The sequence below is a fragment of the Rousettus aegyptiacus genome, unplaced genomic scaffold (assembly GCF_014176215.1).
Source record: "Rousettus aegyptiacus isolate mRouAeg1 unplaced genomic scaffold, mRouAeg1.p scaffold_m13_p_11, whole genome shotgun sequence".
NCBI classification, from domain to species: Eukaryota; Metazoa; Chordata; class Mammalia; order Chiroptera; family Pteropodidae; genus Rousettus; species Rousettus aegyptiacus.
In genome coordinates, this window is record NW_023416286.1 from 48110938 (window position 1) to 48126752 (window position 15815).

Genomic DNA, 15815 nt, shown 5'->3' on the forward strand with positions numbered 1-15815 from the left:
TACATTTTTGTAATTTTTTTTTATTGTTGAGAAAAATCCTGAGTCATACAGTAAATTGTCACAAACTGCTGTCACCACAGAACACACTTTTATAGTTATCTTGTAAGAACGGATTCTAACAGAAGCTCATATTATACCTTTGGCTTAAAGTTAAACAGTAAACCACCTAATAGATTAATTAATTGCTCCAAAAATAATAAGTTTTTTTTAATTACAGTAAAGAAACAAATTAGAGGAAATAAATCATTTTTAAAAACAAAATATTATACCATTTCATCTTCTGTTTTTCTTTTTTGTTATAAAATTCCTCCAAAAGAAATACAAATTTTAAGACAAGCAGTATTTACTGTACAAATCTGAGTTGCTTAACTGAACAAGAACAGGTACTTGGGTAGGTCCTTCTTTTGACCAAATCAGGTCTGTATTGTTGTTGTTTCCCACAGGTACATTGTAGTAAGTGAAGAAGAAAATGAATTATCATTTTGCAGTATTTAAGTTCTCTTGAATTAGGTTGTGCTGGAAGTTATTTAGCAAATAGTAATTTCAGTTTTGTTTTATTTAAGTGTCAGATGTTAGCTCAACTGTTATTGGTGCTGCTACAACTTAGTAAATGAAATTTGGACCCAAGTGTTACTGTTCCTTCACAAAAGGAAATATTTTAGCAGGATAGAGCACACATCTGTCAGATGATGGTTGTGGAAATGGCATTGCAAATGTTTTCAATGACAGTGTTGAAAGGTGTCAGTTTCTCCCCAAATCAGCTTTATTGCATCTTCCCATTCATGAACTTGGAGCCTCTCCAGTTTTCTGTTTCTTTTATGTTTCTCAGTAAAGTTATACCATTTTTATCCCCTAAACATTTTACAAATTTTTTGTTAGCTTGCATATTTGTGGACTTTGGATGTCTATAGGAATGCTATTAATTTTTTTGCTTTGATCTTATATCCATTTTTAATTCCATTGTTTTCTATATCTGCTTAGATCCTGTTTTTCACAAGGGAAAAGTTTGTTTCTTTCTACAGGGTATGCGTTCTGCTGCTTTTTCTCACCTTGGGGTATTAGCTAGGTTGACTAGGAACACAGATGGAACACCTTGACTTGTCATAGAGATGTTTTATCATTTCGCATTGACTGGGGTATTTGGCAAGACTTCTGATAGGACCTTTATTAAATTAAGGAGGTTTCCTTCTAGTCCTAGTTTGTTTAGATGTTTTATATAAATCACAAGTGGGTGTTAAGTTTTAACAAATTTTTTTTACACTATTAAAATCATCTTTTTCCCCCAGAAATTGTTAATTTTCTTTTTTTGATTAATTCTCCTCTTCATTTATGGCACACTGTTGTCATCAGTCCATGAAAGACTTCTCATGTTTGTTGGGCTTAATGTTACCTCATTCACTAACTCCCTAGTTTTCCTCCTTCAACTCTTCCCCACTATTGGCACCAGTGTATTTGCTATATGATCTTGGGAAGATATATATATGGTATTTTGCATGGGCATATTTTTTATTTACATAAATGATTTTGTGCTGTAGATCTCATTTTGTTTCCTCCTTTCTGTGCTTCACTAAGGGAAAATATGGTAGCTATGTACTGAAGAATGCTATGTGACACTTATAAGCAATGAACTAAAGATATGTACTGTGACATTGATATGTTTTTGAAACATTTAGAGTCCCCCTCTCCCCCATGTTAAAACATCCTTTCATTCCTGGTATAAATTGGGATACCTGTTTTTTTAAAAAACTTGCTGAATTTGTTCTTTGTTTTAGTAAGAATTTCCTTTCTTATGGTCTTGGTGTTTGGTTTTAGTATGTGTCACTAAAAAGAAAGAAAAAAGAAAACAAGAAAAATCCAGACATGCTTTCCATTCCTTTTCTTTCTAATCCATGAACGGTTACTACTAGCTTTGAAACTTGAGGCAGCACTTTTAGTTTATAAGGTTGTTGCGAGGATTGGAGATAATTTGCAAAGAGAGCTTGGGGTATGTCTGACTGCCGTTGCTATGGTGATGTAGAATTACATGGTTTTGCCAGGACCTGGTACCGTGCTGCTGCACTGTAGGTGTTCAGTAAATGTTTGGTAATGAATGAACAACTAATGAGTACTTTGAGAATGTGAGTTGATGTCTTGCTTTATGGTATCTTTTTATTATCAATATTTTATTTGAAAAACTTAGTAACAAGCATCGTGGGGTTCTATTTATAAAATTGTCTTATCTCTTCAGACACTTTTAAACCAACTTAGAGCAGTGTTTGATCAAATCATTGAACTTCAGAATACTCAAGATGCAATATACAGAGCTGCCCTGGAAGAGTTGCAGAGACGATTACAGTTTGAAGAGAAAAAGAAACAACGTGAAATTGAGGTATGGCTTTTATACTAGTGGATTTATCACTTTAAATAATGAATTTATTGCCATAATAATCACAAATACAACAAATAGTTTTTTCTGGTGAAATGTTCCTAAAGCTGAGCCTGCTCACATCTACATTTGAAGTCCTGAGGAAGTGCTGTTTTAAAGGAAGTGGTCACCATCACTGTCATCATAAACAAACAAACAAAACCACAATAATATTCACAAGAATCACCAATGTTTTACTACTTTTCATTAATAGGTGTTAAGATGCCGATACCCATATGTATTGGTGTTCTTCAGAGTGGTACCTCAGTTCTGTATCACTTTATTATTTGAAGGTGGCAGGTCCGTATATACACATGGGAACCAAATCTCTACACTTGTGGCTATTTTCAGTGACCTTATTAAAGTATTTTATTTATGTCCTCCATGACCTTGAATCATGAAGATTTATTGAGCAAGTTTGGCTGTTTTGGGCATTTCTTGTATTTAATGTAACCTGTTTAACCTTATGATCTTTTATTTTTTTAAGACGCTTATTCATGGGATGGTGACATAATTTTTTTCAGTTAATACATTTTGATGAGTTTCATTTTTGAGTGTCTTTTTCCTTAAAATTAGTAGTAGAGGATCATGTTTGGCATAGAAAATTTACAACTTAGAGCACAAGCTGTCTCTTCAGGATATTGTGGAAACAGGAGTACTTCTCTGTTTGTATTGCCCAGAGAGATCGTTTGTACTTCTGAAATGCTAGAGCTTGCATACACAGGGAGGCACACTAGGTACCAGACAGACTGAAGTTCACCGTGACTGTAACTCACACTGGCTTTGTGCCTTTCGGTGACTTAACTTCTCCAAGAGGTAGTTTCCTTTTTGTAAAACAGGAGTGAGTTACTTATTTACATGTGGTAGTATATGTCAGTTATTTAGCATTTAGTAAGGATTCAACAAATGCTAGGCACTGCTATGATTTTTTAAACTGCTCACATGCCTCAGAGAATCTGCCCTTTTGGAGAATTACTAAACTATATAAATCTACAAAAATCAGTCCTTAAGGTCCTTAGGATTTTCACACTCTATAATAGCATGGCAGCCAGTTGTGTGGGAGTTGATGGTTCTCTCTTCAGACTGTTAACCATCAGCACCGGAGTGGAACAGATCTACATAATAAGTCAGGTTTATTCAGTATATTTTATTCAGATGTGCCTAGGGATGCAGTAGGAGATCTAAAAGCTGAAACTGTATCTAAAAAATTATTTAAATTAGGTAAGCAAAATAATTGATAAAGCAATCATTTAGACCTGAGGTCCACTAAAGTTTTAAAGAGATTCTGCAAGAAGAATTATGAAAAGATTTCAGAATGCTGAGAGTGCTGAGTGTAATGAATCCTAAGTGCAATGCAAGTTGGTTCCGCGGTCTCACTCTCAGCATTTTGTTCTTTTTTTCTTCTCTTGTTGTTTTGGGGCAGAGGTTTCCCCAAAGGTCTTCTTTCTCCCTCAGTCTATGTCCTTAGTTGTCTGCTTTTTCCCCACTGTTCTTCTCAAAAACTCTACATTTATAATGGTATTTTTCAATTCAAATTTAGGAATAAAGCACTTCTCTTTCTTTTCATGTTTTACATTGGAAGTCTTGGTTTCTAACATTGGCATACTCATTTATTTGCTATTTACCAAGAGTCACCATCACCCCCAACGCATGTACACACACACCTCTGTCAGAACAAGAATCTTGGTCCTACCACCAGCAGTCTATAGGTCCTGTACATCAGGTTCCATGTTGTAGTGCCCCTTGGAATAGTTACTCCTATGCTTTTGCCACCAACTCAATACACAGATTAATTGGTTTTATTTTTGCTTTTAATTTCCAGGCATAGCTTTTATTTGTAAAACAAATTTATTCATGTAAAATAGTTACCAGGTTCCAAAGTCATATTTACAAAGCAGCATTTAGACAGGTCTGGTTTTGCTGCTCTCTGTTCTTCTATATGAGTTTCTGTCTTAAACGTGGGTGTAAAAGTTCAAACAGAATATTGTCACATTGTCGTATATCAAAGGATAGGATGTGACAAATAAGTTTCAGTTCATTTTAAGATACAAAGCCCTTTTATCATTCTAGTAAAAATACTGTACTTCACATTTATAATTAAAGGAGAAAAATTATGATCATCTGAATAGATGGAGAAAATATTTTAATATCAAGTAAAATCTGATAAAAAGCTTGTTTGAAAAATCTACAGGAAAACCTCCTTAATGCTGTAGTGTACGAAGCGCGCCCCTGGCCGTAGGAATGGGACGTGGTGCTGCCACCACTTTGTGGTCCAGCCAGTGTTACAAACCAAGAAAAAGAAATACAAAATGAAAGAAAGAAGAAAGCTGTCATGTTTTTCTTTTTCTTTCTTTCTTTTTTTTTTTTTTAATTTCAAAAATTATGGTCGTGGACAAAGAAAATCCAAAATAATCTTTGGATAAATTACTAGAATTAGTAAATGAATTTATCAAGGTAGCAGGAACAAGGTCAGTATGCAAAAATCAATTGTATTTCTTATTATAAACAACACACAAAATGAAATTTTAAAAGAAGTGCCATTAAATGAACATTAAAATGTAATAAAGTATATGCAGGACCTCTATACAGCAAATGATAAAATGGGGCTTGGCAACCTAAGGTTTGTAGGCCAAATTTGGTCTCCCATCCATTTCTGTAGATAAAGTTTTATTGGGACAGCCATGCCCATCCATTTACATATTGTCCGTGGTCGCCCTTGTGCTGTATCAGTAGAGTTGAGTAATTGTAGAAAGACCAAATGGCCCATAAATCCTAAAATATTGGCATTTCCGCCCTATACAAAAAAAATTTTGCTGACCACTGCATCACTGAGAGATATTAAAGGGATTCTAAATAAAGAGATGAAAGTATCAAGTTCATGGATTGGAGAATTGATTTATAGATCCAGTGCAATCCTAGTTCTAATCCCAACAGTTTATTTTATTTTATTTTTGCTAGAAAACTATAAGCTAATACTAAAATTTATGTGAAAATACATAAGGCTTTAACATAGTGAAGAGAATATTGAACAAGAACAAAATTAGAGGATATACATTTATAATTGAGTATACCTATATACCCAAGACTTAAAATTACAGTAATTAATGGTGTTGGCTCAAGAAAGGACAAATCAATGGAACAGAGTAACATCCAGATACAATTGCAGATCATTTATTCCTGACACAGATTGCACTGAGAACAATACGGAACGGATAATCAGTAAATAGTGTTAGGTAACTTTATCTTGACCCTACTTCAAACACACACATAAAACCACTGTGAGGTGGGACGTATATATGAACATGAAAGGTAAATAAGAAAGCATATCATATTTATGATGACAGAACTAAAATCAGACATATCCATCCTATCAATAAAGGTAACTAGGTTAAACCTACCTAATAAAAGAAAAGGACTCTCAATAGTAGACAGTGTTTGGCTGGTCCCCCTTGGTAAGTGGACTGGATTGCCCATCACTGAGGGTGGCTTGTCAGAGGACTAAAGTGCTCATTGTCTGGGCTGACCTGCTAGTTGGGAAGTTCTCATGTGGAAGAGATACTCAGAACAGAGTGACATAGAAGAGTGAGACAAGGCATACTAAGCAAATGAAATTCCTCAGAGGAAAGTAGGTTGCGGTTCCAGGGAAAAGCAACAAACAAGACCAAGGATACCTTGTGATGATAAAGGTACAAGTCACACTAGATAGAAACAATATAGTATCAGTATTTATAAAACAAAAAGTAGCAAAGAGAAGAAGAATGGATTAAAACCCATTAGTGTTAGAAATATAATTCAGTTTTTCTCAGACCATGAAAACTCAAATGCACATAACTAAGTAGGACATAATTATGAAAATCCATAATCCTCAATGCATGTATTAATAAACTAGAGAGAATGTCAGTAAGTAAACTAAGAATTCCACTCAGGGTGTTAGAAAAGCAGCAGTAAAATAAACCTAAAGAAGGCCAGAGGAAATAGTAATGACAAGAGCAAAGATTAATGAAATAGAAAACAAAAAAAGAGTAAATAAAATCCAAGAGCTCATTCTTTCTGGGAGTCCCAAGGCTGGTGGGAAATAAGCAATTAACTAACCTAATAGGTAATAGGAGGAAAAAGCACAAATATACTGAGTACATGAGGAAAAAAATCTACCAACCACTCAGCAGTAATGAGCTCTAGTGCTCTATAAATTGTTCTAGTCATAGAAAAGGAAAGTTTCCAGATTCTGTTTATGAAGCATTATGAAATTGACACCAAAATGCAAAAAGACCAAATCTGAATTATAAATATTGATGGAAAAAATCTTACATAAAATATTAGTGGAAAATATTTAACAGAATATTAAAAGAATAATTCACCAAGATGGATTTCAGCAACTCAAGGGTTCAGGAAATCTATGAATTCACCATGTCAGTTGATGAAAAGAATCCTTTGATAATTTCTATATTGGCTGAAAAGACATTTAGTCAAATTCACCACTGACTGAGAATAATCTTTTAAAAATAGTAGATAGATATATCTCTAGTACAAAGAAATACATAATGCTTGGGGGAAATAGTAAGCATTCCCATTAAAGTCAAGAGTTAATGCAAAGTTTAAGGGGTGCCAGTACATTGAATCATCTGGTTCTGTTTTTATGTGTATTGTCTGTATTAAAAATGTGTTCAAAATAATGGAAAAATATAAGGATGTTTATTATAGCATTGTTTGTTGTAATACCAAAGACTTGTTAGTTTGTGACAAATTATCTAAATTGTTACATGTTATATACAGTGTAATACTATATGAAAAACAATGAGGGAGTTTTATGTTTACTCATATCTATGCTATAAAATATTTCCAAGTTCCTTTATTAATTAGAAAAGTAAGCTAGAGAATAATTTGGCATCGGAAAATTATAAAAGTTCTTAGCAGTACAGAGGGGCATAGAAAGCAGATCTTCCCACTCCTAACATTTCATCTCAGTCCCACTTTAACAGTTTCTTCCAACCTGATTTTAGGGCCAGTGGGGAGTGACAGCAGCAGAGGAAGAGGAGGAGAACAAGAGGATTCAAGAATTTCAAGAATCTATACCAAAAATGTGTTCCCAGTTGCGAATATTGACGCATTTCTACCAGGTGCACATTACAGTAACAAAATGCTATTCAAATCACATTGCTCATTTTTCTGTAACTGACATTTGGCTGTCAAAATGATTAAAAAGGAATAATTTCAATTAGTGTAGCTGTGAGTAGCACCTACAGTGGTTCCCAACCTTGGCTGTGACCCTTCCCAGAGATACTGATCTGACTGCTCTGTGGTACAGCCAGGTCTGGAAACCCCACCCGGGACGATTCTGGTGTTAGTGGTGGGGCCAGCTCTGGGAAGACCGACCGGTGTGCATCTCTGCAGCTGAGACTTCTTTGTGAGCCCTGAGGTGAGGCAGCAGTATGTGACATGCTGGAGAGAGGAGTGCCCAAGGAGGTATGTCAGGATCATAGTGCAGGGAGCCACTTCAGTGAGAAGCTGAGTAGCCAAGGCAGCCAGGTGGTTAAGCTCAGGGAGAACAGACCTAAAGTTGCTTACAAGAGAGGCCAATAGAGAGTCCGTACATTGTGTTCTTTACTTCTATTTCGTAGGTTTGGTTTCTGATTTCATCTCTTTCTCAATGCAATTTTCATGTTAGAAATATAGATTAAAAGATTTTTTATGAATTTTTCCATTCAACTGCTAATAATTAATTAGACAAATCAAGGATCGACACTCAGACTTTTAAAAATTATGTTTTTATGTGCTAGTATATTCATGTGGTTCAAAATTTAAAATGAAACATCACCACACTGTTCCATAGGTATATAGTTTGCTTCCTAGGATCCCGATGCTTTTTAATTTTATATTTTTCTTCAGCACATCTAAGGGGGCAGTGTGTCCCCTTTACAAGTGGTCTTTGACCTACTGTTGTATTTTGTTGAAAACAAGTTTCATAAACGATGGTAATGACTGGTTTATGTTCAGTGCAGAAATATCTTTATTCAATAGATGTTTTGATAATATAATATCTTCTCGACCCTGTGTTGTAAAAATAGTTTGTTAAAAAGGATATTTCTTAAAAAGGATACCTAATGGTTAGTTCCATATTATTAAGGAAGCTGTACAGCTAAAAAGGAGTAATATATAACTTAAAAATGTGTCCATGTGGTAATTTCTAAAAGAGAGAATGATAGTTACACATTTTCCTGATAGAGTTAGTACATTTTTAAAAAGGTGATCTTAATATAACTTTAGTTTTACTCCTATTATAGTCGTAATCTTTTAAAATCATTACCGTTCATGTTTCCTTAACAGAAAAAGTAGTTTTCTATTCTCTTTGTATCAGGACTTGAAATGGTAGGGCATTAGCAGCCACTTGTCATTGACTGCTTATGAATGAATACTCAGAGTCTCAAACCTATCAAAAGAAATATTCCTCAGATTTCCTTGTAGTGAGTTTCACACATCATCATGTTTCATCACTTAACAAGAAGTCACTGTCTATGTTTTTCCCAATATAATTCTTTAGGAACTTTCTCCTAAGTCTTCCATCCCCTAGAAAGACAAAGTGATATTCACATACATACAGACTATGTGCTTGCTCAAATGTAAAATTACTTTGTATCATATATATGAGTTTCCTTGCATACCAGCAACTTCCTCAGAAGCAAGGAGAGGGAAAGTGACAGATGATAGCGTTTGGAAAGGAAAGGATTCTCGTGTTTTAGTGACTTTTTCTCTGCAGCTAAGAACTTCTCCAAACCTTGAAAGTGTGGAGACAAACAACACTTCACCTTAAACAGATAAATAAATGTCTGCTAGCTGTGCGATAGGCAGTAGATCCTTACTAAGTGATTCTTTCTGAATAGAAGCTGTCAGTAATTTTGTCAAGTAGTGAAGTTTAAGTAAACTTCAGTCATATCTCATCATCTTTACAAAGCCCCCTTAGTGAGGAGGTGATACAGCTGCACTCGGCTCCACCCTTCAGAATGGGGACTGCAGCCTGACATCCACAAAAGGCCTAGCGACCCTAAAAGTATGGCTTGTGTCCATTTTTTAAGTTCTCAATTTGCTTTCCCTTCAGGGCTTTATGATTAAATACTCTTTCATAACTCATTAAAGATGAAAATGTAACACTGAGTAAGATAAAAAGAATAGAGTGTTTTTCACATCAGTTGCTTTGCTGTTTTGATTATTCTTGTAGAACTTAGGGCAAAATGGAAAAATCTGTTGGTTAGTTCCTTTAAATAAAATTTATTAATTGCTAATTTGTATTGGTAAAAATGAACATCTCTTCCTACTATGGGTTCCATTAGGTGAGTAAACTCTAGGATTCCCAGAGCAGTTCTCACCCGGGACAGCCGCCATGGCTGGTGTTTATGTTTGGAAGGAAAATCAACCTCACATGGGATTTAAACGGGAGTTGGGGGCACATTTTATGGATGGTTCTTTTCTAAAATAAATATTTTATTCTTTTTTTTTTCTTTTTTAGGGGATTGTGCAGCAGTTTTTGGTGTTACTGACAACCAGCTCTGATGAAAGTCTCCGGTTTCTTAGCTTTAGGTTGGACTTTAACGAGCATTATAAAGCCAGGGAGCCAAGACTCCGCGTGTCCCTGGGCACCAGAGGGCGGCGCAGTTCCCACACTTGAAGCGTTTCCTGGTCTCTCAGGGAGCTGCAAATGCTATTAATTGCATTATTTGACATAAACATTCACATTTAAATTCTCAAGACAACTGGCATGCTTTGGGCATCCACCATTCTCGCCCACAAATACTTCAGTGTTCCAATGGCATGGCGTCTGGTAGAATCGAAGTCATGTTTTTATACATTGGAGTTGACAATGTTTGTAATAGCACTAAGTTAAATAGGCTGGTTTGCACTATTCACATTTATTTTTTAAAATCTTCATATTTAAAAGATACCACACTTCGTTGAAGCTTCTTAAGCTCTCCATGATATAATTTATATTTGTCACTTTCAAAAAAAAATCAGTTTCTTTTAGAGAAAATTAGGGCAATGGATATTTATCAGTTAAGATGGTAATGTCATTGCTATTTTTTTAACATCCTCTTTAGAGGCGATTTTTGTTAATATCAAATTAAATTGAAATGTCCCTACTAAGAAAATTATATAGAGCATTTTATTTTGGTTTTTAGTGTTGTAAAATATTAACCTCCATAAGAACCTTTATATCTTCGTACATTTACACGTTTATTGTTTTCTCTTTCTTCAAAGTTTACATTTTTATATTTAATTTACTATTTCAGACAACTTCTAAAATTGTATAGAACAAAGTAGGAGTGATGTGGAACAAAAACATCCTTAAACCTAGATTTTTTTGAAACCATCAGCTAAAGCAGTGTGTAAATATGGATGACTAGAAAGTTAATGAAGTATTTTATTTTCAGAATTCTGATAAGCATTGGAAAGAAATTGACTTGAATAATGAAGATTTCCTTTTTCCTTGCCTATTTTTTCATTGTAAATATTTATATACTACTCACCAGATGTTGGAGGGAAATGTTTTTGTAAAAATGTCATATCAAGTCTCATAAATCTGCCTTTATTATGTTGCATAAGTGAAAACTTAGAAAATTAAAAGCAATTATCTTTCACATGTATTGGTTTTTTCTTGAATAGTCTGTGGAGACCCAGATCACTTGCCAGGTTTGGGTGACAAGAATTGACAGCAATTTGATTTAATGTGTTTCAGCATGTGAATTATTTCATCAGTGAAACCAAGAAATTAGACCAGGTGCAGATATCAATGTAGAGCCAAAGGGAATGCCACCACTCCGTGTCTTTGGGGTCTGACTCTAGATTCAGCCAGCCATGGATCAGAAATATCAAACATAAAAGAAGTTACATTGTTACTGACATGTGTCTACATAGTTAGGCCTACTGTAGTTGTGTCTGTACTGAACATGTACAGAACTTTTTTTCCTGGTCATTCCTTAGTACAATATGATAACTATTTACTTAGGTTTATATTATATTAGATATTACAAATAATCTAAAGATGATTTAAAGTATGAGAGGATGTGTGTATGTAATATGCAAATACTATGTTTTATTAAAGTGACTTGATCATCTCAGATTTTGGTATGGGGGAATATTCTGGAACCAATTTCCCACAGATACCTAGGAGCGACTGTATATTTTGATTAATATCCACATCTGATTCCTTTGGGTGTAGAGTCTCTAAAATAAAAGAAGGTATCGGGAATTTTGGCTATGCAGAAAGGAATCTGTGGTGGAGGTCAGAACTTCTTAGGACATATATTTAATTTTAATTTAAAAATTCATAAAACCAGAAATTTGAAGCAGGTTTCTCTATGCAAAGTTTCCCAGAAATAATGGTATAGTGTGTATCTCCAAGAGAAATTTCCCAAAGTTTTTAGACCTTGGAGCCTGCTTTTGTTTTCTGAAGTTTGCTTCAGAGAATAATCTTCAGTAGGAACCATTCTAGAAAATTCTACTTTGGGAACCAAAACTCCGTCTGAACCAAGGAGCCATTAAGTGAATAGGCCAGATTTATTGGTTATGGGGCCACATCAAAGGAGTCAGGATGGTCCTTGCAGGGCCAGGCTGCAGGTCTCACTCAAAAAACATCTATGAGTCTGGAAGATGGAGGTTTGGACCACTGAGGGTCAGGGGAACTAGGGGTGGTGGTTAGATGAGGCCTTGGACAAACTCATTCTAGACCCATTGGAGATGCCACTGCTAGGAAGGCCTGTCATGGAACAGGATCCTGTCATTCAAAATCAGCAAAGGCTTTGATGAGCGGGGGGCCCCACACTGGGTAGTTGACATGGGTGACTCCACCACAGAGTGAATTGGCTCTGGAGGCAGGTACCCCTGGCATGGCCCTGGAATGGTTACTTTTTCATCCTGAGAATGATTATTCTAATCTTTCTGGGTTGTTGGAAAGATTAGAGATAAAGATATATGCATAGAATATGTTTCATAGTAGGTTTTTAATAAATAGCACTCTTGTGTTCTGGTAGAATGAAGTTTCTTGTCCTGGGCAGCTCAAGTAAGCTTTAACCTAGCTTTTCTGTCATTGAGGACACCTCTTACATCCAGGAAATTCAGGTACAGTAGCCAAAGGCACAGTTGTCCTCAGGTTGAAAGAACTTGCTTCCCTCATGTCCTATTGAGTTAATAGACTTGACTAAAGAAAAGATAGGTCTGCCTTTCCTTACATATATGTCACTAGCAGAATTCAGGGCATTGTGAGTCTCCTGTCCCTATGGAGAATGTGTCCTTAAAATATAGGACAGAGGGATATAGCCAACTATAATGGAAAATCCCACTTATTAGGAAAAGAGCACTTTCATCAAATAGCCGTGGTCATACCCTAGTTGAGTCACAAGCCGTGAGTCCTGTGTGAATGGACAAGTGTTTACCAGAAACTGTACTACCTGTAGATTGTGTAGATAGCTGAAGCTGTGAGTTGAGCTTGTGGGCCACAGTGAACCCAGGTTACTACAAGTAACAGGGACAAGGCTCCTATCCCGGCCTTTCCAGAGGAGTTTTGTACTGAGGGTGGATGGCTGGCCCTAGGTGAACAGAAGATTTGAGTCTGGGGTTCAGAGGAGAGGCCAGGGCTAGAGATATTCAACATGTAAATAGTATGTGAAGGCATGGGATTCAATGGGATTGCCCAGGAAGAGTGTACAGAGAAGATTCAAGACCAAGCCTGAAATACTCCTAATAGTTAGAGGCTGGACAGGAGCCTTGGATTGTCACAGGAGCCAAAACCCAGCTCTTTTGAATGCTGCTTAAATGCAGAGTTCATTCATGATAGAGAATTGATTATGAGTTTGGCAAGAAGAGTTTGATAAGGGCTATTTCATTTTAGTGCTTGTTGGTCAGTTCTATTGATTTTTTGGAAGAAGCAGCTATGAATTATATAGGTATTTGTCTATATAATTTTTACATACATTTAAGACATATAGAATTTAAAGATTAACTATAAAATAAAGCCAGAAACCATGTTCTTACCTCCTAGTTTAAAATGTAGAACATTCTCGTAACCCAGGCACTTGCTTTTGACTCTTCCTGGTTCTATTTCCTCCTCTCCCTGTGCAGGTAAGTCATCCTGACTTTTGTGGCTGTCACTCCCTTGCTTTTCTTTATAATTTTACCACATGTGGGATCATGATGATACCTAAAATTTAAGTGTATTAATCACTGATACCGCCAGTTGTAACTGAAGTTCACTCATTGCTGTGTACTACAGGCATTCTTCATTTTATTTTACTTTGCTTCATTGAGCTTCACAGGTACTGTGTTTTTACAAATTGAAGGTATGCCCCATAGCAGCAAAAAGATTAGGACTCTCAGATGATGATTAGCATTTTTTAATGATAAAGTATTTTAATTAAGGTATGTACATTGGGTTTTTTTTTTTAAACATGCTATCGTACACTAAATAGACTACAGTATAGTGTAAACATAACTTTTATATGCACTGGGAAACCAAAAACTTTGTGTGACTCATTTTATTGCGGTATTGTGAACTGGAACTGAACCTGCAATATCTCTGAGATATGTCTGTATTCCATGTTTTGATCATACTACAATTTACTCAGCCATTCTATTGCTAATGGGTGTTTGGATTATTTGCAGTTTTTAGCTATTACAAACATTACTGTTGTGAACATTTTTGAACATGTTTCCTTGGGCACATATGCAAGAGTTTTTCTAGAGTAAATAGCAGGAGTAGAATTGCTGGTTATAAGATCATTTCAACTTCACTCGTAGTGCCAAACTGTTTTACAAAGTGTGCTAAATTACATCCCTGTGTCTAGTGTATGAAAGTTTTCCTTGCTCTGCATCCTGGGGCACTTGGCATTGCCAGACTTTCAAGTTTTGCCAATCTGGCTGCTATATGATGGTATGTTGTGGCTTTAATTTATATTTCTAAAATATTGATGAGATTGGATATGTTTTAATATATTCGCTGGCCCTTTGAATTTTCCCAGTTTTGAATTTTCAGTTCCTGTTTTGTCCTTTGCACTTTCTGGAGGGTTGTTTGCTATCTTTTTACTGATTCATAGAAATTCTTTATACATTTTATATAGTCATTTTTCTGTCACATGTATTGCACATATCTTCTCTGAATTCCTGGCATGCTTTCTTTGTGTTTTCTTATTTTAAATTTCATGAGATATATTATCTTATGTTTTATTCTGAAAATGTAATAATTTCATTTTTTACATTTTGTTCTTAATTTACCTGGAATGAATTTTTACATACAGTGTGAGGTAGGAGTCCAATTTCATTTATTTTTCATAAATATATCTAGTTTTCAAGCACTAATAATTGAAAAGTCTAATCTGAAATACTACCTCTGTCGTAAAGCAAAAATCCATATATTCATGGTTCCCCCCCCCCCACTGGTCAAATTTCTCTCCTTGTATCAATGTAAAACTGTCTAAATTTCTAGTTTTATAAGTGATTAGTATCTCTTAAGAAGAGTGCTTCAAACTTATTACTATTCTTCAAGAATACCCTGGCTATTTCTGACATTTCTTTCATATAAATTTTAAAATCTAGTTCCTACCACCACCAAAAAAAGAGAGGTTGTTTTGATTGGGATTATAGTATATCTATAAATCCATTTGGAGAGAGGGGACATATTTATAATATTGAGTCTTCTAATCTATGAACACAGTATATCTCTCCATGTTTACTTGGGTCTTTCTTAATGTCTTTCAAAATTCTATAAATGTTTTCATGGGTTTGTACAACTTTTATTAGAGTTATTCCGAGGGGCTTTATTTTTTTAAATGCTATTGCAAATAGTATTTTTTACCATTTTTTTTTTCATTTTAATTGGTTTCAAATATACAGTACATTGGTTAGACATTTATGTGGTTTATAAAATGATCCCCCTAATTGTTCCTTCTCTCCTCTGGTTTTCCACCTAGACAATATGTTAATGCTAACTACATTCCCTGTGCTGTGCTCCCCACCCCCGTGACTATCTGTCAACTACTAATTTGTACTTCTTTAACCCTTCACCCCATTCTCCCAGCCCCCAAATCCCCTCCCCTCTGTCTGTCACCAAATTGTCCACTATATTTTTACCTGTTCCTGATGCACAAAAATGCAATCATTTTTTATATTGATTTTGTATTCCGAAGTCTTGCTAAATTATCTTAGCAATTGTCTATTAATTCTATTAGTTTATCTTTGAGTTCATTGGATTTTCTATGTACCTGCATCTGGATTCTCCAAGAAGCAGACAGCACATGGAATTGTATATATAAAAGATTTATTGGAAGAAATACCTGAGAGGGACAATGGGGAGGGACTTGGTGGAGCCTGGGAAAGCCAGCAGACCATGATTCAGGTCAGATCCTCTTGAAGAAGGGCGGAAGGGAAGGAA

The 15815-nt window shown here is 35.3% G+C and overlaps 1 protein-coding gene across 4 annotated transcripts in view; it reads left to right on the forward strand.

Moving 5' to 3' along the window:
- TUBGCP3 (tubulin gamma complex associated protein 3) overlaps positions 1 to 11033 on the forward strand; it is a 79062-nt gene extending 68029 nt beyond the window's left edge. For all 4 annotated transcript variants that reach the window (XM_016151901.2, XM_016151905.2, XM_016151902.2 and 1 more), the window contains 3 exons: positions 2228 to 2368; positions 7405 to 7521; positions 9906 to 11033. In XM_016151901.2, coding sequence (XP_016007387.1) covers positions 2228 to 2368; positions 7405 to 7521; positions 9906 to 10064 — 417 coding nt within the window. In that variant the 3' untranslated portion in view covers positions 10065 to 11033. The remainder of the gene's footprint in view (positions 1 to 2227; positions 2369 to 7404; positions 7522 to 9905) is intronic.
- The last annotated feature ends 4782 nt before the right edge of the window (positions 11034 to 15815 follow it).